At 39.5% G+C, this 22,420-nt stretch overlaps 1 protein-coding gene across 1 annotated transcript in view; it reads right to left on the minus strand.

The window, feature by feature from the left end:
• Positions 1-8,186, minus strand: part of LOC130217522 (uncharacterized) — a 9,493-nt gene extending 1,307 nt beyond the window's left edge. Inside the window, exons 1-3 of the mRNA XM_056449633.1 lie at positions 8,085-8,186; positions 6,977-7,091; positions 1-1,059 (exon numbers count right to left, since the gene is read on the minus strand). The exon at positions 1-1,059 is cut by the window's left edge and continues 1,307 nt beyond it. Of these exons, the coding sequence (XP_056305608.1) occupies positions 127-1,035 (909 nt within the window). The 5' untranslated portion in view covers positions 1,036-1,059; positions 6,977-7,091; positions 8,085-8,186 and the 3' untranslated portion in view covers positions 1-126. The remainder of the gene's footprint in view (positions 1,060-6,976; positions 7,092-8,084) is intronic.
• Between the last annotated feature and the right edge of the window lie 14,234 nt (positions 8,187-22,420).

Below are 22,420 nucleotides of genomic sequence, written 5' to 3' on the forward strand. Positions count from 1 at the left end.
AGTATAAGAAGAACAAAAACTAAACTTCAGCCAAATAAAAATGACTACAAATAATGTTATGATACTACAAATTGGTATATTTTTTCTTTCTTAAATGTTAGAAATTAATCCTGCCAGGTGTTGAGTTCAGACTGATGTCTGCTCAGAGTTGAACTCTATGCGTGTCTGTTTTGTCTGAGCACTGAGATTCTGTCTGCAGACCAGCACACACAGCAGAGGCTCGGAAATGACTGTAAAGCTTAACAAACATACTGTCATTATCAACCAAGACTTGTGATCGAGGATCTCCAACAAGAGGAACATCACACTTGGTAAATAGAGCACAAGTAATGTAAATAAAGATACAGCAAACACCACTGCACCTGGTCTGGAGTCAGTGACAGGTGTGCCGGGAGCAGTGGGCGATGCTTTGTAGATGATTATACCTGTGGCAACCAATAAACATGCAGGTAGCAGAACTGAGCCAAATGTGAGATACCAGCACACAACACCAACAGATGGACCACCGAAAACTACTCCAAAAACAAACATGACAAGAATAAGAAGTATGATGATGGAGATGATGTAACAAGGCCATGAGCACATGCGAGTAGAAATCCTTGGATATTTCACAGTCAGAGCCGCCTCCAGAGCCACAAGCGACTGCAGGTAAAGGCCAATGATCTTCAGACAAGCAGATACCGTTATCAAGTGGTGGTCAGAAGAAACAAAAGACAGTAGATATGACACTATGTATGTATAGAGGAGCAGTTGCAGAAGGTCATTTAGGAGGAGGAGGATGATGAAGGCTGAGACCCGACCACTTGCTTTTCTCTGAAGGTGCACAGAGTAAAAAGCCCAAATCAGACACGGCAGCCCCACACACACAGCCACGATGCTGAAGATGGAGAGTCTGATTTGATTAAAATATGTATAGTGAGAAGTATGATAAGGGGGAATAATTTGATAATAATATGGAATATAAAATATATAATCATCATCATCATAATCCCAATATGTAGTTGGGGTGGTGTTGAAGACATCATTGCTGTCCATGGTCTGCTTTTACTTCTGCACTTCCTGAAAGACACAAAAACAACTATAATCATTATAACAAAGTGTTAAAACATGAAAAGCTCTACCATTTGAGAGCTAATTTTTATATGTGTGGGCTGACTTTTGATATTAATGAGGAACAACAGTAATTAATTTGTGACAAGATCAGTCATAAAGCAAGCTCAGGCCATTACTTTGCTGCAGCAATCAACATGCACAATATGGGCTTGACATTAACTGCAGGTAGAGTTTAGCTTCACCCACAACCTCTTCCACTAACTACTTTGGCTGGTCCAAAATAACTTTTAAATTGTAGTTTTCCTAAAAGCAGGGTTCAACTATAAGAATGGCCTGGGGCCAACGTGAGAGATGCTTGGGACAGTCGACAGGATTGATCAAGCCAGTGCTGGCTTATCATTAAAGATTGGAATTTTAGTGTATGACCGTTTGTCAAAATGTGTGCAAATGTGATCTTAGAATTGAGAATATATATGATACTGTATGAGAGGATGATCACACGCATACCTGTAGTGTTATCCACAGGTTATCCTCACTCACTGACGAGAACTTTAGGCCCCGTTTACACTAATGCGTTTTCGTTTTAAAACGCATAAGTTTTGCTACAGTTACGCCTTTGGTCCACACTACATTGGAGTTTTCGAGCACCAAAAACGGAGCGTTTTGGAAATGCTGAAGAGGCTGTTTTCATTCTAAAACCAAGCTGCTCCGTCTTAGTGTGGATGAGGGAAAACGGAGACATCTGAAAACGGAGGCGGGGCTGCAGACATCCGCCTCTCTGATTGGGGCTTTTTCTCAATAGCTGCATCTCAAATGACACACTATACACATGCACTATGTACTTATGCACTTCCACACACAACAGCATAGTATATGTATGTAGTGTTGTCCCAAAGGGCACACTAATGTTTTTTTACTAAGCGGAAATTCAAACCGTTTCCCTGATGACGTTTGGCGGTTGCCCAAATCAGTAAAATAAATCACCAAACTATCAAATAACACCTGCCATGAGTATAACCGCATTCACCATCGGGAGGCACTATAACCACTGTCTTAGGAGAATTTTGCTTTCACAATCCAAAATAAATAGAGTTATCCAACATGTGCACCTGATAGCTCCGCCCCTTCCGCTATGTGAGCAAAACTGCAGTCGTTGAGTGCGTGAAGTGTCCATCATGCCACACTTCATTTTACTGTCTGAATGAGTGCATCATCCGGGTAATTAAAGTGCACTTATTATTTTTAGAGTTTTCAGTGTAAACACACTACTTACACTATTTATACTACAAAATGGTGTAGAATAGTGCATAAGTATGCGATTTGGGACGCAGCTAATATTAAGTAGCCTACACATAGTTCAGTCCTGCATCCTCTCCTTGTAAGTTATGGAATACAGACTCCTGAGGACATGTCAGATAAATATTCAAAGGGAACAGTGTACTTTAAACCTTATTCACATCATCCTGGATACGTATGTTGTTTCACTATCTTAACAATAAAATGAAAACATCATATAAAGAACTGGTTTATTATACAATTATATTTACAATATATTAACAACTTAACAGACAGCAGAAATGTTGATGCGTCGTGCTGCATATATATATATATATATATGACTGTCATCTTCACTGTATGCATATTTATAACAAGCAGAGCCTATAACATTACTGCCTCCTTTCATTCTCACTGAGAATATGAAACATACCCTCTCTTTTGCTAATGGCCATTATAAAGTATCACATACAATAAGTTTATATAATATAGGAAATAAAGGCAAGCAAACAATCAATTTACAGAATGTACGTGGTTACATTAATCAACCTATTTTTGCGCTCAGCCAAAACACGTTACCTGAGAACAAGTAATAGATTCAAGTCGGGGAATATGTCATTAGATATAGACAACAAGATGAATAAAATATCACGTTTAACAAATATATTAACATTAGATCCAGTGGTAGATCCTTGATGAACAGTCCGACAAGCACAGCTCTCATCTGGGTAGATATGCTGCAGCGCATGCCAGAGTGTGTGTGTGTGTGTGTGTGGTCACGTGATGTGCGTTTTCAGTGGTGTGGTGTAGACGGAGAGCTGTTCAGAAATGCTGGGTGAAACGCTAGTGTGGACGTGGATCATTTTCATTCTAAAATGCTGTTTTAAAGCTAAAACGTACAAGTGTAAACGGGCCTTAGTGTCGGCACACAGGTGATGTGATATGTGCGAGTGTTTAAGGGTGCTTTCACATTTGGTTCAATTGCCTGGACCGAACCAAAGTTTTATTGCCCCACCCCTCCCCCCAACTTTTGGCTGGTTTGTCTTTATCCCTTCTAAACCCCGGTCGAACTGCTGTTGTGTATACGGCTGTTGCTAGGTGACCGCCATGAAAGCAAAGCGCCAAAATGGAAAGACGTCTGCACATCGCGGTCTTTCTGCTTTTACTGAATCTTTTAGTTTTGAACATTCAGGAAGCGACTTGCGTCCATCTGCCACAAAAAATATTATAAACATTCAGAACATCACGCGATGTCTGCAGAAGCTGTTTTTGGAGGAGAAAAGCAGACATTATCACTGTGTTTGCCCTTTCTCAGCCCTTTCTACGTGTTTTACAGACACACACATGAATGAGCGTTATGAAAATGAAAGTTTGTTGTACTGTTGGCGGTTCATTCCATTATTTGGTACGATTGCATTTATACCAGAAGTGAACCGGACTAGAGTTCGTGCAAATCATACCCTAGACCACCTCTTTCAGGCGAACTCGTTTATGGTTCATGGGTGCGCGAGTTCAGAAGACACCTTTACACTAGCTAAATGTACCGTACTCTGATGTCAAATGAACTCGGGTGCGGACCAAAAGTGCTAGTGTGAATGCACCCTAAAAAGCTTGCATACTCCTGTTTCCTGTTGGTGTGGTCAGCTGTCTTTGAAATAGACTGGGAAAAAGGCGATGCTCATGCAGCCACAGTCCTGCTGCTTTCAAGAGCTTGAGATTTTTTAAAAATTGTAACGAGCAGCAGTTGACACGTTCACTTTAATCATTCTTTGAACAAATTGTTAAAGAAACTAACATTAACCATGTGCGCGTGATCACCCTTTCATTATTAAAGTTTACTGGTGACGTGAGATACGGACACAATTCTGTGCATAATTTTAGATACATGACAATATATTTTTTTACGTAAATAATTTTTAAAGAATATTTTTGTCAGCTAAAAAGTGTATGTATACAGCTATTTTTTGTTTGTTTTGACACATTATTTAAAAATTGTGGCTAAGAAATTATTAGTTTAGCGTGGCTAGAGAAAATAAGGTAAATTCTTAGTGTTGAGCTCTGAAAATGTATGTGAAATGAAAACTAATTGCAATGCAACACTATAAAACCACAACCCATTTGATCATGCTCATTAAGCTAGGTCATACACAAAACACAATATAGTGAAATAAATGAGGAGTCGTGTGGACATAACACAAAATTTCAATCAAGTAGTTTTAGCATGCCAAAGTCAAAATTATCCAAAAAAAATATTTTTTTCCCATCAACAACCTATAAATCAAAGCTTGAGAAAAGCTGTTCAAGGTTATCTGCGTGAATACTAAGGTAAGACAATACAACATTACTGTTGCAATGGCTATCCATAGCTTAACTCCTTTGGGTTTTCATGGTATAATGTCTATATGTTAGCAATGAAAGCAGTGTTTTCCTCTGTCCATGTTTTTGGAACAGAATTTCAAATTATTGCTTTACTTAAAATGATGCCGTATATCACTGTAGTCGAACAGCTTCACAACTCACTTGTGAAATGAGCTTGGACATACGATCTTCTAGCCATGCGGTTACCTTGTACACCTGCCTTTTTAGACAAAATATTGGGGTGGGCGTACACTGTCCAAATTCCGATGAAGTGTGTATATATATATATATCACAAATATACTACTGCGGGAGTCAAAGAAAAAGGGGAGTTTTGTCTGGAAGCTTAGATTGTCTAGATGCTTCGAGAGGGTGGTCTGGAGAAGGAGTCAGGAGGAAGTGTGGCTGGAGGGTGTGGCATCTTCAGGTTGTTGTGGGTTTTGATGGTCTAGGTTGTTCGTGATCTGGTGGGGAGAGAGTAGGATGAGGGCATAGAGCGTGTTGTGAGCTTGTGGTCCGGGAGGTTCCTCTTGATTGTGGAGTGGAAGATGTGGAGTCTGTTGTGACAGTGGAGTGAAGTTTAAGGAGATCAGAGCTAGAAAGATTTAAGTGGCATTGATGTAGGCGTCAGAAAGGTTTTGGCGGAGTTCATTGACTATGATGTGCTGTACTAGGGTGCTGCTATACCACCCTAACAAAGTGTTCCTCTAATACATCTGTGTCTCCCACAGACACGGATACTACTCCAGACAGTAAAGTGTTGCCCACAATTGAGGCAACTCTCTCCTCAAAGGGTGTTAGTTCAGCATCCCCTGTTCCCCCTGTTTGGTCCACACTTTGACGGTGCGCCGCTGTTCTCCTCTTAACCTGCACCTTTACGTCAGACCATTTCTTTTTGAATTCCTTCACAGTGCGATGTTCAGACCCCACTGCGTTAACCACGTCAGCTAAACTCTCCCACTCTATTTTTTCTTTAATTATTAATTCCTGAGGACAACTAACTGTTTTTCTCCGTTCTACCTCCGATAGGAGCACCTCCAGTTCACATTCTTTGAAGCTTCTCTTCTTGCTTGCTTTTATCATTGATTTTCTGTTTGGTTTTGCCAAAGTGGAGTCATTACCATATTTATACGGGGGAGGAGGCAGGAAGGGGTTTGCGCTCGTGCACATGCGCTCAGTTTTACGTTATTTTGGATGAACAAAGAGTGGGAATATGCGTGGGATTCCGCGTACGCAGTGTTTCATACATCTGATGTTTTTACTGTGTACACACATTTACAGCTTTGTCCGTACGCAATGTTTTAGTATGAATTCAACGCAAGTCTTTGTACATGAGGCCCCAGGTCACTTCATGACCACTTCATTAACACTTCATTGTTAATGAAATAACAGACAATAGTCCTAATGCTAATTGAGGGAGATTTCAACATCCACATACATGACACAAATAATACATTAAGACTTTTGGGATATAGCAAAAAGTCATTGGACTGACCCATCACCTTAGCCATACATTAGATCTAATTTTATAACATGGAATTGAGGTTACGAATCTAGCTATTGTACCTAAAAAGTACTGTTATAAAAGGATCTAGTTTGGGAACAATTGGTACTGAAATTTAAAAAATGTCCATTTCCTGCTAACATTTCAGTGCTGTTGAGAACATTCCACAACACATCTAATTGGCCTTTGTGTTCACAGCAGCACTCTTTTGTCATACAGTCTGTTAGAGAGCAGTGGACCAATCAGAAGAAGTTGGAGGTGGGACTAGTGTTGACTACAGCAATGTGGCTGAACCTCTCCTCAGTAATGCGTCATGTGTTTTCAGATGCAAAGACTCTGTATGACTTGCGGGTTAAAAACCAATCGCGCTTTGTTTTGTGCCATATCATGTTTTGGGAAAGTTTAAATGTCCGCAGAATTACAGCTTGCCATGCAACTGTGCATCATTCATTAACAAACATCTTTAAAAGTTTACGACAATGGCACAGATTCACAAAACACATTGGAAATCGGTAGGAAATTCATGTGACTTTGTGCTGAGTTCAGTTTTTATTTCTATAATGAATTCGTTTTTTTATTTCTACATAAAGATCACAGACTGACAGTTAAAGCAGAGTAAGCAGCTTTTTTTAAAATACTCTGAGAATTTGTTGACATGTCGTTTCAATGAAACTTATAGTCAACTAAAAGCACTAGGGGCCATCAAAATAAAGTGTTACCATTCAACATTTGCATTGATTATTCAGTGAGGTTATGATTAAGAGCAGCAGTTCAGCGTAGAGTCTTACTTGTGTTTGTGTTGGGGTTCCTTCAGTGGAGTTGTTCACTGATAGAAGTTTCTCAGGTTCACCAGTGCTCTGTTGATGTATCTGAAGCGATAACTCAGCAGTTGGTGAGCGTTGGCTAGATAAGGGATACAAACAGTTTGAGACTTAAAATTTTGGTAGGCAAAGACAAAGTCAGAGACATGTTTTTTTCAGCAAAAGTTAATGTCTGTATATTGTCTGGAATGGCTAAATTTATCACTTTGCTCAGACATTACAACTGAAATCACGGTTGCCAGATACACAAAAACTTTCCAATTTTTCTAATAACAACTCAAAAACTCAAGTTAAAAGTAGAAACAATCGCCATTCAATATCCTAATCATCTGGGATAACCACAACCCCAGAATATTGATTTATGTCCCCAGCACTCCCCTCGCTCGCCAGCAAAGGCAAAATTTACCCCTGCATTCCCCCGGACGGAATACTTATACTGGTGTAAATCACTACTCCTGTATTCTACTTTTGTTCAACAAAACACAATAGGTCATCGATTTACAGTCCCATCATTACAGTTTCACTCAAAAGAGGAAGAACAGAGAACATCAGCTGCCATGTTGTCTAACAATCTGTCAGTTTGAGGAATAAAAAATAGTAAAGCTTTTCCCACATGCTGTATGTATTTGCAGTGACATGAATAATTACATTTAAAACCTTCTTTTCACTACTATGTAACATTGACCGCTTGATTAAATTCCATTTTATTAAATTAAATAAAAAGATATATTGTAATTAAGTAGGATTAACACATCGTTAAATACAGCAAAACCGTCAATTGTTTAGACAATATACGATACCTCACAGTACAAACCCACATTGTAAATTCGTATGGTTACATTTTATTTTTAGGTGTCCTTATTGAAGTGTTTCTATTCAGTTATCGATGCATTAATTGTGTAATTAACTATGTATGCGATTACATTATGCACTTACCTGTATGATTATTGTTCAAATACGGGTTTGGTTTAAATAAAGATTCTTGTAATTATACATAATTTATTGTACTTACTATAGTATGTACATGGAATATTGGAATACATATTTTAATGAATATCAAACAATGGGAGCTTACCAGAATCACACTGAAGTGTGTTAAACTGCCTGTCCAGATGAGTGTGTGATCAGCTTTTCTTACCACTGCTGATAATGCAAACTTTCACTTGCCTACTTCCCTCTTCAGTTTTAGATTCGAACTGAAAAAATCCATGCATACTCTACAAAAAGCACAAGAAAACAGACGAGAAAAAAGGGTGCTCTGAGTTTCACTAAACAAAAGTCCACAGACTAATAACTAATAATAACTGAATTTAAATAAAGTATTTTTTCCATACAAAATAGTAATAAATAAATAAATAAAAGAGTCAAAAACAAATAATTTAAGAATGAAAACCCCAAATCACAGTCACACAGACACACAGTCGCAATGTAGTAGATGGTCAGTCTGATTAAATAGAAATAACCTATGGACAAATAAGGTGTTTTATCTTCAGTGTGACAGTAATGAGAACTTCAGTGCTGCTCTTCGAGCTCCCAAAATGGTCATGAACGAAAGAAGCTGATTTCACAGCTTGATCACACCTATTTAGATGTTTTAGTGAGAACACTACTTTTGCACACATATCATACCAAATAAGCCTTTTTACACACATGGGGTTATTTAGAATTGAGGAATGAAGTTAACACACCTGCTGTTTTTTACAGAATATTACTGTGGGATGCCCAACACCAATAACAAAAAAAACCCCAAAGAGTTCTCAAAAATTGATGGCCTTGTCCCGGAAGTGTAAAAAAGATGGTCAGTTTACCTGGCTAGCGAGCGTGTTGTGGCAGAACCATAAGCAATCCCCCCCTGTTATCTAGTGTCTGTGTGACGTAGATAAGTTTCTCTCTAATATATTGTAGATATATTGTTTTGTGTTGTATATATCGTATTTTGTTTTGTTTATTTGAGTTGTTACTTTGTTTTTGTTTTTTGTACATACCTTTTTGGGAAATAGGTCACTGTCCATTTATCTTCACTGGACTGTTTTACGTTATCCTTGTAAATAAACCATCTTTTTTACACTTCCGGGACAAGGCCATCAATTTTTGAGAACTCTTTGTTTTTTTTTTTGTTATTGGTGTTGGGCATCCCACACCTGTTAGTGAACCCATTCCGGGTACACAATTCCACTACACAATTACACACGGTGGCACGGGAAACATTCTGACATACTACACTCCGTAGTGAGCACTCTCACCGCTCAGAGCTCACAGGGCACCACAGCAGGTGGCAGTAGTGAGCTTGTGGGTCGCGGGCCGTCGCAATTACCATTACAATACATTTCAGTGTTTTCTTTCATGAAACACATTTGAACTGCTTTAATGGCACAACAAAATCCTCAATTTTAAAGAGAACTTATATTTGTCCATGCTACAGAGGTTTGAAATAGCAATAAAGCAGTGATTAAATCAATTTAGATAATTAAGTTTCTAATTAAATGAGGATTGAGCATTAAGTGATGTCACAATTGCATTGCAATACAGGGGTGAATAAATGAAAGTGCTGACCCAATCGCCTAATCAGATAAGTTGTTTTATTAAACAAAAAACAAACAAACATGAGTAACCCCAGAAAGGAAAAACATAACTAAATCTAAACATACCTTGAACAGCATTAGCAGCAACAAGACAGAGCACAAAAGCGGTATAAAAAAGTCAAACTGATCACATCTAGCAAATTAATCAATAATTGGGTAACAAGAGGGAAGGGGATAACAAGACAGAGGAACACAGGGCAACACAAACTATAATATGGGCCATGAGCTCCCAAAATAATTCTACACAACTGAAATAGCAACACTGTGACACTACCTTTCTTCACGGGAGGGCCGAGAGACAGAACTCACTAAAACTACAATGATGAAAAGCCTTTGTGTGTACCCTACTCACTAAAATGACATTAGAATGGGCCACTGTATTCTTGAGTACTGAAGGAGGCTCCTTTCCTTCACCCACTTTCACAAGGTGTTTGAGCCCCCAGCTGATGATACGAGTCCTTGCAGCTGCTGTCGCTCACTCTAAGCAGAAAAACAGTGGCAGATTACACAATAACTTTTCGTACCCTTGCTGCTCAGACCAATTGGGTGGAGGATTCCCTGAAGTAAATGTTTTGCTGTGGACTAACAAAGAAATTTCAATCAGAATTAGTCACGACACAGAAAAAAATTTGAATGAACTGATTGATCTAAACATTCACCTCAATCATCTGATACAAAGCTGAAGGGCTCCGCACTTCTCGTACTATCACTGAAAGCTCAAACGGGGAACCAATGCAGTTGGAATACACACACCCATCTTGCAAACAACAAATCCATAGACTGCAATATCAATGCAAGTTGTTGTTTTTTATATACCTGATCTGATATGGCCACTGGATTCATGACGGATAGCACATGTGCAGGATTCCTTACCAGCAGGAACTGTTTCCATTTGGCATGTCTTCAATTTCATCTCAAGATAAGCGATGGAGATCTCATCACATTAAATTAAACACACACTACCTGGGTAGAACATTTTTGTTTAGTTTTTTGGGACGTTTTTTTTTTCCACCAGAGCTCAGACTTAAATTTTGAGACATTTATTCTTTTCCTTATTTTTTTTCCCCAAAATTTTGTTCTACATAAACTGATACCGAGTTATTAGATTTTTTTTCAACGGAAAGGAGAATATTGAAATTGAACTCTGAATTTAAAAGACGTTGAAACGTTTGACATCAACTATACTCTAAAAAAAAGACATTTATTTTTGAGTTTAAAGGGGATATCGTGTTTCTGTTGACATACACTGTGACAGGAGGAAGAAAAGTTGTTTTTGGTTAATTGATTATTGTTACATAAATGCCGGCTATAAATACATATATTGAGTTTCAAGAGTTCACACTTAGCTGATGATTAATTATAAGCTTGTTTGGCATGCTGTCCCAGGAGAGAGCCCTGAGCTCATAAGATCCTCGAGCCCGGGGCTCCCTCCCGTTGCAAGGCGGGAGGGAAGTTTGAGCTCAGGTAGATCTCGAGAACTCCCCCGCTGTAATAACCAATGAACAGCCAGTGATTGCTCTTGTCTATAGTGCCAGTTTGGATTAGTCAATTAACTTATGTTGCATGTTTTTTGGACGGTCGGAGGAAACCGGGGAACCAGGGGGAAACCCACGTGAGCACGGGGAGAAAATGCAAACTCTGCACAGAAATGTCTGTTGGTTTGGTAAAGTCTAGAACCAGAGACATTCTTGCTGTGAGGCAACAGTGCTAAGCACTGGGCCATCGTGTCACCCATCTAGGAAGAAGGAGGAGTAGGGGTGGAAGGGGGGATTCTTCAAAACGAAGATAGCTGTGGAATGTAACCCAGGGTATTTGTAGTAGCTTAGGAGTCGTCTGATTGGTGCATTGAGAATTGGATAATGCGGATCCACCCGCTAGCAATCATAAGCACGTGATCCTCTCGAAATTAGTTTATAACTAAACTTCACAAAGTGAATCAGTGTTTGATACTTAAACTCTATCACTCCTCCTTGGAAAAAAATCCTAGACCACTGCTCTTTATACTAATAATTAAGGGTAAGTGCATGAGTGTTACACTTCCATTTCTTCTCCATCTCTTAGACTCTTGACTATTTTGACAAATATACACCAACGTTGCATGCTCACACAGAGCCCAAAATGGGAGTTTGTCATTGAGTCAGCCCAATGTCAATAGAGAAAAGAACCAACGGGCTGCAAATTATGTCACATAGATTGATCTGTCCGAAACAAAAACATCTTACTTTCAGAGCGTCATCATCAATTAATTAATTAATCAATTAAAAAACAATAGTCTGTTAAACATTTTATGGGCTGATCAGAACATAAGAAAAGTTCATCAACCCAGCGGAAAACTCACTGGTCTGCCAGAAGGCCAGTGTGCCTCTGGCTTCAGCTGGGCAGGAATAATGCTTTTACCCCACCTGATCCACCTGATCTCCTATTATACCATAAGTCTGATGTCCTGAACATGATATCTAAGCCAGAACTTTTGTCATTGAAAGCTCATGACTGAGGACTGGAAGCAGTTCTAAGAACACACAGGGTGAAATATGTTGGGTCCTCAAAAACTATGGTTCACTCTTATCCAGCATATGTTTTAGACAGCCAATACCCTTCCAGCTGCAACCCAGTACTGGGAAACATCCATACACACTCATTTACACACAAACACTATGGCCAATTTAGTTTATTCAGTTCAACTATACCGCATGTCTTTGGACTGTAGGGAAAACCTGGAGGAAACCCAAGTCAACACAGGAAGAACATGCAAACTCCACACAGAAATGTCAACTGACCCAGAAATGTCAACTGACCCACTGATCTGGCGTTTATTAGTCCCATCCTGGAACGAGGTAAATGATCATAAGTGGACACATCATGTGCGAAGATGGTTCAAACACACTCCTCCACGATGAACTTGGGGTGTAACGAAAACAGGGAGTGGAACCTCTGCCGCCAGAGTCAGTGAAACATTCCACCTGCCGACTGGATCCAGGGAAAGCTAGCGTATGAAGAAATCGTCAACCACACCCTTCCAAGTGAGGGCCCAAAATTGATGCGTCTCGCATTGCCGAACCAGCTGTTGTTTCAACTTTACGGAAAAGCCACCTCTTTTGCCGCGTTTCCTCCTGCGCTTCCTCGCTGGCAGGGGACATGACCAGCGGCGAAGGTGGTTAGGTATCAGCATCGAAAAAGGAGGTAAATAATGTGAGCCATTTTTTTCTGAGGACCACAGCTCACTTGCACTAGGTCGAAAACTTAGTAAAGTTGATTTGTCATAAATCAGTAGAGACAGGCCGTACTGCGTAAAGTATTTACTTAAAAGTAAACTATGAGATCGATGGCAAGCCACAAACATCCGCGCCAACGCTTCACGTCTCCACTGTATGTGTGTGAATGTTTCTCAGTCAAATCAACTCAAGAGGACAGAGAATCAATCAGTCAAAGAATTTGACTATCTTCTCCAAATACTCATTTGCAGGACTGAGCAGATGACACCACCACAATTTGGTCACCTAGAACTTTCCAACAAACATCTTAGTTTTGTGACCACTGAAAGCTCAAGAGGAATTTCCTGCAAACAAACTCTTAACAGAGTCTGTGACTCACGTAACCAAAGCAACCTCAACCCACAAGCCTGTAATTGAAAACAAGCGAAACTCCAGCTAGCAAAGGAAACTCAAGACTTCCTCTAAATGTGCAAGTAACATAAACAAATGTTGTCTCTTGATGATCTGGTGCAAATTGACCAAAAAGAGCTAAAGATAAGTGTGTGTGTGTGTGTGTGTGTGTGTGTGTGTGTGTGTGTGTGTGTGTGTGTGTGTGTGTGTGTGTGAATATGTGAATGTGCATGTCCATATATTTGTAAGTAGTTAGTTTCATGTGTCAGTGTCGCTGTGTTCATTGATCATGAAATCTTTGTTTCATCTTGAAGAACCATGTTTGTGTTTATGTGCTGCATAAGTAACTGCCATGAGCTGTTGATCTTGTTACAATGGAGGTGAAGCTGTTTGAATGTAGAATCACAAAAATTACACCACATATGAGCATTAAGAATGCCATTTCACTTGATAGTTCTGTTAACATACAAGAAAGTGACTTCAGTTTGCACTTTGCAGTCCCACTACAAGTGTGCTGTCTGAGCTCAACTGAGTTGCACTCTGGTCACCTCTTCCAACCGGACCAGGGCTGGCCAACTTAACAACCCCCAGGCATGGCACAAAGCACTCCCACTTGTTAGATAAACCAGGAGAAGAGGGTAAAACATGCCTGGGCACGGCTCGAATAGCCTAGTCTGAGTACACCCTAATTTCATTATGTTCTATAATTTGTACATGTTAATGTGACATTTGGTTTTCAAGCTGTTATCCTTTTTTTATTTAGATACTGTGTTTGTTTCATCAACCAGTGTATGTAAATATATATTGGGTCTTGGCAAATGTAAGCGGGCACTTTCACTTTAACGTATGGTCTTATAGGTATCTTAAAAGTAATTTAATGCATGATGTTTTGAGCTGCTAAATGAACCACCACCTTATCATGCTGGAGAGGTTTGCGTGCCTGAGTGATCCTAAGAGCTATGTTGTCTGGGGCTAATGCCCCTGGTAGGGTCTCCCACCACAAAAAAGGTCTTACATGACAGGTCAGACTAAGTGCATTTCAAAAACCCTCTATGATTAGCAAAACATCAAGGACTGTGACATTGCCCGGAATGGTGCATGACCTTGCCCAACCTAGAAGACAGGCCTGGAGCCTGGTTTCAGACAGAAGAAGTGGCAGTAGGACCCATAAGGGGTCAGTGCATTGTGAAATGGGTGGTGGTCAAATGTCAGAACCACGACGACCCTATCGTCAGGCACAGAATCTAACCCTTGAAACATGGATTTTCCCCTCTCTGGGAAGGAGCCTGAACTTGTTCTGGAGGTTAAACGGTACTGACTAGAGATAGTTGGCCTCACCTCCGTGCACAGTTTGAGAAGGGCTGGTCTTTTCTTCTCTAGAGGTGGCTGACTGGTGTGGACTTGCTTATAGCTTCCCAACTCAGCCGCCATGTGTTGGAGTTTTCCCTGTTGAACAAGAGGGTCACCTACTTTTGGGTCAGGGATAAGTCTATCATTGAAGTTTGTGCCTACGGGCCAAACACCAGTGCTGAGTACCTGGCATTCTTGCAAGGTGTGCTGGAAGGTGTTTCCAACTGGAGACTTCATTGTTCTACTAGGGCACTTCAATGCCCATGTGGACATTGACAGTGATACCTGTAGAGGTGTGATTGGACGGAATGACCTCCCTGATCTGAATTAAAGCAGTGTTCTGTTGTTGGACCTTTTGTGCTAGTCACAGTTTGTCAATAATGAACACCATGATCAAGCATAAGGGTGTCCATTAGTGTACATGGCACCAGGACACCCTAGGATGTAGGTTGATAATAGATTTTGTGGTTGTATCATCTGACCTTTGACCATATGTCTTGGGTACTGAGTTAAGCAAGGGGGAGAGCTGTCAACTGATCACCACCTGGAGGTGTGTTGGATCCGCTGGCAGAGGAGGCCAGACAGAGCCTATGCACCTCAAGTCTGTCTTGGCTGGCACGGCTCTTCAATATTGCATGCCAAGGACAGTAGCTTTGGACTAGGCAACTAGGGTGGTGGTTACCATCTTTTAGAAGGGAGATCTGAACGTGTGTTCCAACTATAGAAAAAGCCCTGTCAGAGTACTAGAGAGGAGGAAAAGGTTGATAGTTATAACTCAAATACAGGAGGAACAATGTGGCTTTTGTCCAGGCAGTGGAACACTGGACCAGCTCTATACCCTCACTAGTGTGCTACAGGGCTCATGGGAGTATGGAGAAGTCATTTCACTGTGGCGCTCAAGGCATTCTATGAAGGGTGCTTTAGGAGTATGGGGTCAGGGGCACTCTGTTCATACAGGGACCGGAAAACCCTCAGCAAAGCAGGTTTTTAGTTTGCATTGCTGGCAATAAGTCAGACTTGGCCCTGGTGCTTGTTGGACTACAAGGTTGCCCTTTGTCACCAGTTCTACTTATAATTTTTATGAACAGAACTTTTAGGTGCAGCCTAGGGCTGGAGGGGGTCTGGTTCGGAGACCACAGGATTTCATCTATGCTATTTCCAGATGATATTGATCTGTTAGCTTCATTGGACATGAACCTTCAACATGCACTGTGACAGTTTGTTGCTGAGTGTGTCACAGAAGATTTGAGAATCAGTGCCTCCAAGTCCAAGGCCACGGTGCTCCACTGGAAAAAACTGACTTGCCATCTCCAGGTTGGAGGGAAGTCCTTACCCCATTGATATTGTGCTAAAGAAGTAATTGAGCTTTGGGTCATGACCGAAAGGACAAAATCTCGGATACAAGTGGCCTGAGTTTCCTTTGCAGGGTGGCAGGGCACATCCTTAAGGCTAATTTATACTTCTGCATCAAGTGCACGCGTATGCTACGCCGCGACCTACGCGTGGACGCATAGCACCTCTCAAAAAATGTAACAATATAGTGTACTGATTCTGTAATGTGGCTAGTGTTAGCAGAAACTTATTCATAATATCAAAATTGGCTATACCTTTAATATGACCAAAGCGCTGCTAAAGATGTTCTACAGCTTCTATAAAAGCACTGTTCAGTGTCAAGCACTGGGCTCAGACAGAACTAAAAGTTAAACTGTTACTAGACTAGTACTTGAGAATGTATAGTACAATAGTAAGTAAGTAGTAAGTACAAATCCTACAACATGACTTTAATTCACATAATACTTTTTATTTACTTTCTATTAACATCCAAGCAGGGCAGCACAGTGGCTCAGCGGTCACCTCACAGCAAGAAGGTCGCTGGTTCGAGTCTCGGCTGGGTCAGTTGGCGTGTCTGTGTGGAGTTTGCATGTTCTTCCTGTGTTTGTGTGTGTTTCCTCCGGGTGCTCCAGTCCAAACACATGCTGTATAGGCCGTAGTGTATGAGTGTGCCTGTGAATGAGTGTGTATGGGTGTTTCCCAGTACTGGGTTGTGGCTAGAAGGGCATCTGCTGCGTAAAACAATTGCCAGTGTAGTTGGCGGTTCATTCCACTGTGGCGACCCCTGATAAATCAAGAGACTTAGCCGAGGAAAAAACTTCTACACACTCATTTCAATTAATCTTATTTTGTATCGCATTTTTACAAAGTAGACTGTGTGAAAGTAGTTTCACATAGAAGATTATACTCATTTCAGTCCATTCTAAATTTATGGTTGTGCACACAACTCAGTTTCATGGGAAGAAGCTTTTTTTTTCTTTGCACCACCAAGCTGACCACAGATCTATTAGTAGACTTCCTTTATGACACACTTACCATCTATGTTCTCCTGTGGTTCTCAAGCTGGGGGCCGGGTCTTTTTGCTGAAGGAAATGGCAAAATAAACAAAAAACAGATATTATACGTTTAGTTTCTGAAATATTTTACAAACAATTGTAGATTCTGACATGGTTTATGAACACTTTTACAACTGTTCCAGACAAAATGGGGTGGACATCTAAAATGTAGTTGACATTGAAGGCTGTTTAAATGATGTTGTATCTTGTTTTCATTCAAATGTAAAACCCATATTGTATATCCAATCATATGTTGTGTGATATGAAGTTCATTCCTTTCCAACTGAATATTAAATTATGACAGTAAGTACTTAAGGAAATAACAAAGCATATAATTCATGGATCAGTCATTGAAGTCATTAAAATGAGTACATAAGTTGAGCTGTGGTTGTGACAAAGTCCATCAAAATGAGCCTACAACAGTGATCCAGATACCTATTATATACACATGTAAATAACACCCAATTCATGCTAAATTAAATAGGTTTTTATCTGTCCCCTTAAAGACAAATTATATGCCATTCAACCAAGAAAGGTAAGATTACCATCATGGACATGGGAGCCAATGCCACTTCTTCACAGCCCTTAGGAAGCCACTATAAGAACACAAGATATACTTTTATTTCATAAGTATTTAATTCAAATCCTTCTCACAACCAACCAAAATCAGACAACATATAAATCACCCAAACATTAAATGTTTGCTTCTGTATTTCTAGCATTGTAGCTTCAAATATTGTAACATTTTTAAAAACATTTCTGAGAAAGGCATACATTTTAGCAGAATTCTCTTGTTGTAGGATAGTTTACAATTATTCACACAATGCAGTTATGTTGTATAACTACTAAGCTTGTTTTCACATGTCTTGCACACGTATTGTACTGGAAAATGTCCAATGTGCTGTGAAAGGCAAGCTGTGAAGAAAAAGAACAATTCTGTAAATACAAACCATTCCACCTTGATGTAACAGTAGTAAAACCAACACTACAGGTGTGATCTTGACTGGCATATCAGTAATCTACACATCCCATTTGGCAAATTTTAGTTTTTTTCTGACCAGTGTAATTGTATTTAGTTAAAGGGCACCTGTGGTGAAAAATCTACTTTTCAAGCTGTTTGGACAGACATATGTGCATGTTTGGTGTATAGACCATCATATTGGGGTGATATAAACACACTCAATCCTTTTTTTTTTCAATTTAGCAACATAAAAACGATGGACCAATTAGAGTGGTTTTCATACCAACCGCAACTTTACTTAGGAGTGCGGTCTCTCCACCCACCGAATTGATTGACAGCTGCGTGTATTAACATGTTCGGGTAATCATGTGTATAATCATATCAACAGGACCAGACGTGTGCAAAGCAACCGGGAATAAAAGGTGTGTTCAGTTTGCTAGGATCATCATTCATCATCAAATGTGATCAAGAGTGAGTGAACATGTTTTAAAACAGAGCACGTGTGTAATGAATTACAGCGATTTACTTCAGCGTTACTTCATCAGCACAGCCGCGTCAGACCAATTATAAAGGAAGACGCTTCAATCTCGGTTTGTGGACGATAAATCAGGTTTATTTTGTACATTAACATAACAGATCTCCATACAGCAGTGGAGATTAACCTGTAGCCTGTCACATTTGCGTGCAAAAAGAGTGCAAATCTAAACGCGCTCTGTCTGTGTCTGTGTGTGTGTCTGCTGCGTGTGTGTGTGCGTGAACTTTGTGTGACTCATCAATGGAACTGCACAATAAATACTCATTGGTAAAGTTCTTACTGTAGTATTTCTCACAAACGCTACGTGAGATCTGCTTCCTTTAAGTCTGTCTGTTGTCTGATGCAGCCGAGGGAGGAGATTAAGGCACGAAGAAACGGTGGGCCAGGAGGACTAGCCTTAAAGGCGCAGTACGACAAAACAGCCCCCTAGTGAAAAAATGTATAAAATAGAATCTTGCAAAAGGTATAATAAATAATCTGATTGGTATTATGAGCTGAAACTTTACAGAAACATTCTGGAGACGCTAAACACTTATATTAAATCTGAAAAAAGGGCTAACTTAGGTGCCCTTTAATATGTCAAAATACAGTTAATAAATCCTTGGTTGCCTTTTGATGACAGTCATATTGTTTTTTTTGGAATAATATGGGAAACAATGTGCATTTTATCATAAGCAAGCTCTTGTGAATTCGCTGGTACTTACCAGGATGTATAAATATACTCTATGTTAGCACATTGTTGATTTGGGCCTTTTCAAGGCATAAGTTCTTTACCAAGTCTAATTTAAGATGAGGCAAAGATGAAGAAAACTTCCAAGGGTTACACTGTATAAACTGCAGGTTAAAATCATTTTTAAGCCATGTAAATGCTTAGGGCCTTTAGTTTTTCCATCTAAACAGAGAAAAATATATATAAAAAAGCATTTCCAAGGTAAGAAAGACTTGGACCCCACTACATAATAATGTCTCTTAGTGCAATACAATTTTTTTCTTAAATAAAGGTATACCTTTTCTGTGTTCTCTGAACCATAACCATAAGTTTCTTAAGGTATAACTCCTTACTTGCAATCTTGTGTGGCACTGTCCATGGTGGTAGGTCTGAACTGGTTAACAATAGGATACTCTTTACTTAATCCAGATCCTACAAATTTAATGACCACTCAAGCAAAATACAAACTTGGTACATAATTTGTGCATATTTGGGTGCTTCTTTTAATATGTAGCCTACTGAATTTGCTGTAAATAAATGATTGGATTTCATTATCAAATATATTTTTTTATCATTAGTTCTCAAGATATTTGAGTTGAATCATGACCTAAGATAAGATATTTAGTAATAAGGTTAGCATCTGCTGAGCAAGAAGACTCAACAATGATCTCTCTCTTTACTCTCTAGCCACAATCAAGAGTAGGTCGAGAGTATGGAGAGATATATCCAGCTTGACATATCCAGCTTGTGCAGGATATGTCAGGTCTATCTTTTTTACATACAACATTAGAAAGCTATGATTTACAGAAGGTATGGTTAAATAAGAAAGTTGCAAAGTTAAAACTTCAGGTATAACTTAGAAAACAATAACAAGTTTTCGGGAAGTGCAGTCATGGTTATTATCATTTACATAAAAGTTGATATTAAAAAGGTAAGAGGACAGTCCACTGTTCTTAGTATGTGTTTTATAGATGTAAACCACCTGAGCAAACCTATCTGTGAAAGAATCTGCACAACATCAGTAGCAGGAACACCTATTCACTGCATGACCAGAAATCAATTCAAGAGTTCCCACTTAGATATGCTTGGCGTATAAAGCAGGTTTGGCATGCTGTCCCGGGAGAGAACCCTGAGGTCGGAGATATTTGAGCCCAGGGCTCCCGCCCGGTCGATAAGCATATCAGGAGATCCGAGATCAAGTAGGTCTCGAGAGCTCCCCCTTTAGAAAATGGAGGAAAAGGAGGAGATGGGGTGGAAGGGGGGATTCTTCCAAACGAAGATAAAACAGTAGGGAGAAAATTATCCATTTATAGTAAACTAGGATCACTCTGATTGGATCATTACTGATTACAGATGAGTGGCCAGACGTGCTCAATCATATCACGTGCTCCTCTCGAAATTAGTTTATGAAACTTCACAAAGTGTAAGTGTCAACTCTGTGTGAAGTAGCCTTATATACAGTATAACGGCGCTGGAATTATTAGTTATTATTAATTATTATTTTGTAGGCAGGGCAGGATTTTGTGTAGATTCTAATTTACCAACACAATCTCACGGCAATTCGTAACTTTTGGATTTAGTGGCTAATTCGTATGAATTTGTACGATCTAATTCATACAATTTAGTACGATTTGCTCATCCCCCAATGACGGTTGGGTTTAGGGGTGGGGTTAGGTGCCACGCCTCCTTTTTAAAATCGTACAAATTAGCCACTAAACTGACAAAACGTAAAATACTTACATTTTCTCGTGAGATCAGGCTGAATATACTGAAAATATGTTTGGGTTGATGATTTCATTGCACATTATTGTATGAAATCAGCATAGTTGTTGCTTCCCTGCACAATGTTAATAAAATTCCCTAGTCTATATAAAAGAGAAAGAATAAAATGTTTATTATCAAAAGTTTTCTTGATTTGAAGATTTTTTTGGCCCATTCCCATGCTTGGCTCCAGAACACCTTTATCCGTGCTATTTTCCTGAACTTCAGGTCCAGCAGTTTCCCACACTGACCAAGAGAGAGCTATAGAAAAAGAAAAAAAGAGAGTGACACAATAGGTTGTGAACTGTGCTCTACTTGATCAAGCATTGCTGATTTTCTACCACTTTTATAATAAGGATATAATTAACTGGATAACAAGTTAAGAGAAATTTAATAATGTAATAATATACCCATGATGCTACAAACCTAATTAGTAGTGTACACATTTTAACAGAAATTATGCACGTCCATTATTGACTACATAAATTATTATTTAAAGGGCACCTATGGTGAAAAATCTACTTTTCAAGCTGTTTGGACAGAAATGTGTGTAAGTATAGTGTATAAACTGGCATATTGGGGTGAAATAAACACACCCAGTCCTTTTTTTTCAAATTTAACAACATAAAAACGGTGGACCAATTGGAGCGGTTTTCAGATCGACCGCAACTTTACGTAGGAGTGCGGTCCCCCTGGCCACCAATATTGATTGACAGCTGCGCGCATTAACATGTCCGGTAGTCACGTGTATAATCATATCAACAAGAGAGGACGAGCGCAAAGCAGCCGGGAATAAAAGGTGTGTTCAGTTCGCTAGGATCATCAATCTTCATCAAACGTGATCAAGAGTGAGTTTCACAAGTTTAAAATGCTTTAAAACAGAGCATGTGTGTAATGAAGTACAGCAATTCACTTCAGATTTACTTAATCAGCACAGCCGCGTGTCAGAACAATTATAAAGGAAGACAATTGGTGAAGTTTTTTCCTCGTCGCTGTCACCACTGGCTTGCATGGTTCGGGATCTGTAGAGCTGCGCATCGTTGGATTTGCTCTTCAGTATTTGGACCCTCAGTAGTGACTGAACTGAGCTAAACTGAACTGAACTTAAACACTACAAACTGAACTACACTGTTCCTATTTACTATGACCTTTTATGTGAAGCTGCTTTGACACAATCTACATTCTAAAGCTCTATACAAATAAAGGTGAATTGAATTGAATTGTTTGTTCATATTCCGCCAGCCATGCAGCGATTGACCTCATCATTTTACCTGTCAGCTTGCTGTACGTTTTCCCACACGCAAAATTCACTCTTTTTGACTTCTCCATCATCATTTGTTTCACCATTGTAGGGATGGATTTTAATGTTGTAACAAACAATTTGATTACTTTCTCGTGATGATTATATTCATTTTAAAATTTTATATAAAAACATAAACACTTGTTTGAGGATATAGAACACATTTTTACCTGCAGTTTTTCATAAAATGTTTGTAAAAAAAAAAAAGCTCTGTTTGTATGATT

This window comes from Danio aesculapii, chromosome 23, assembly GCF_903798145.1.
Source record: "Danio aesculapii chromosome 23, fDanAes4.1, whole genome shotgun sequence".
In the NCBI taxonomy this organism is placed as follows: Eukaryota; Metazoa; Chordata; class Actinopteri; order Cypriniformes; family Danionidae; genus Danio; species Danio aesculapii.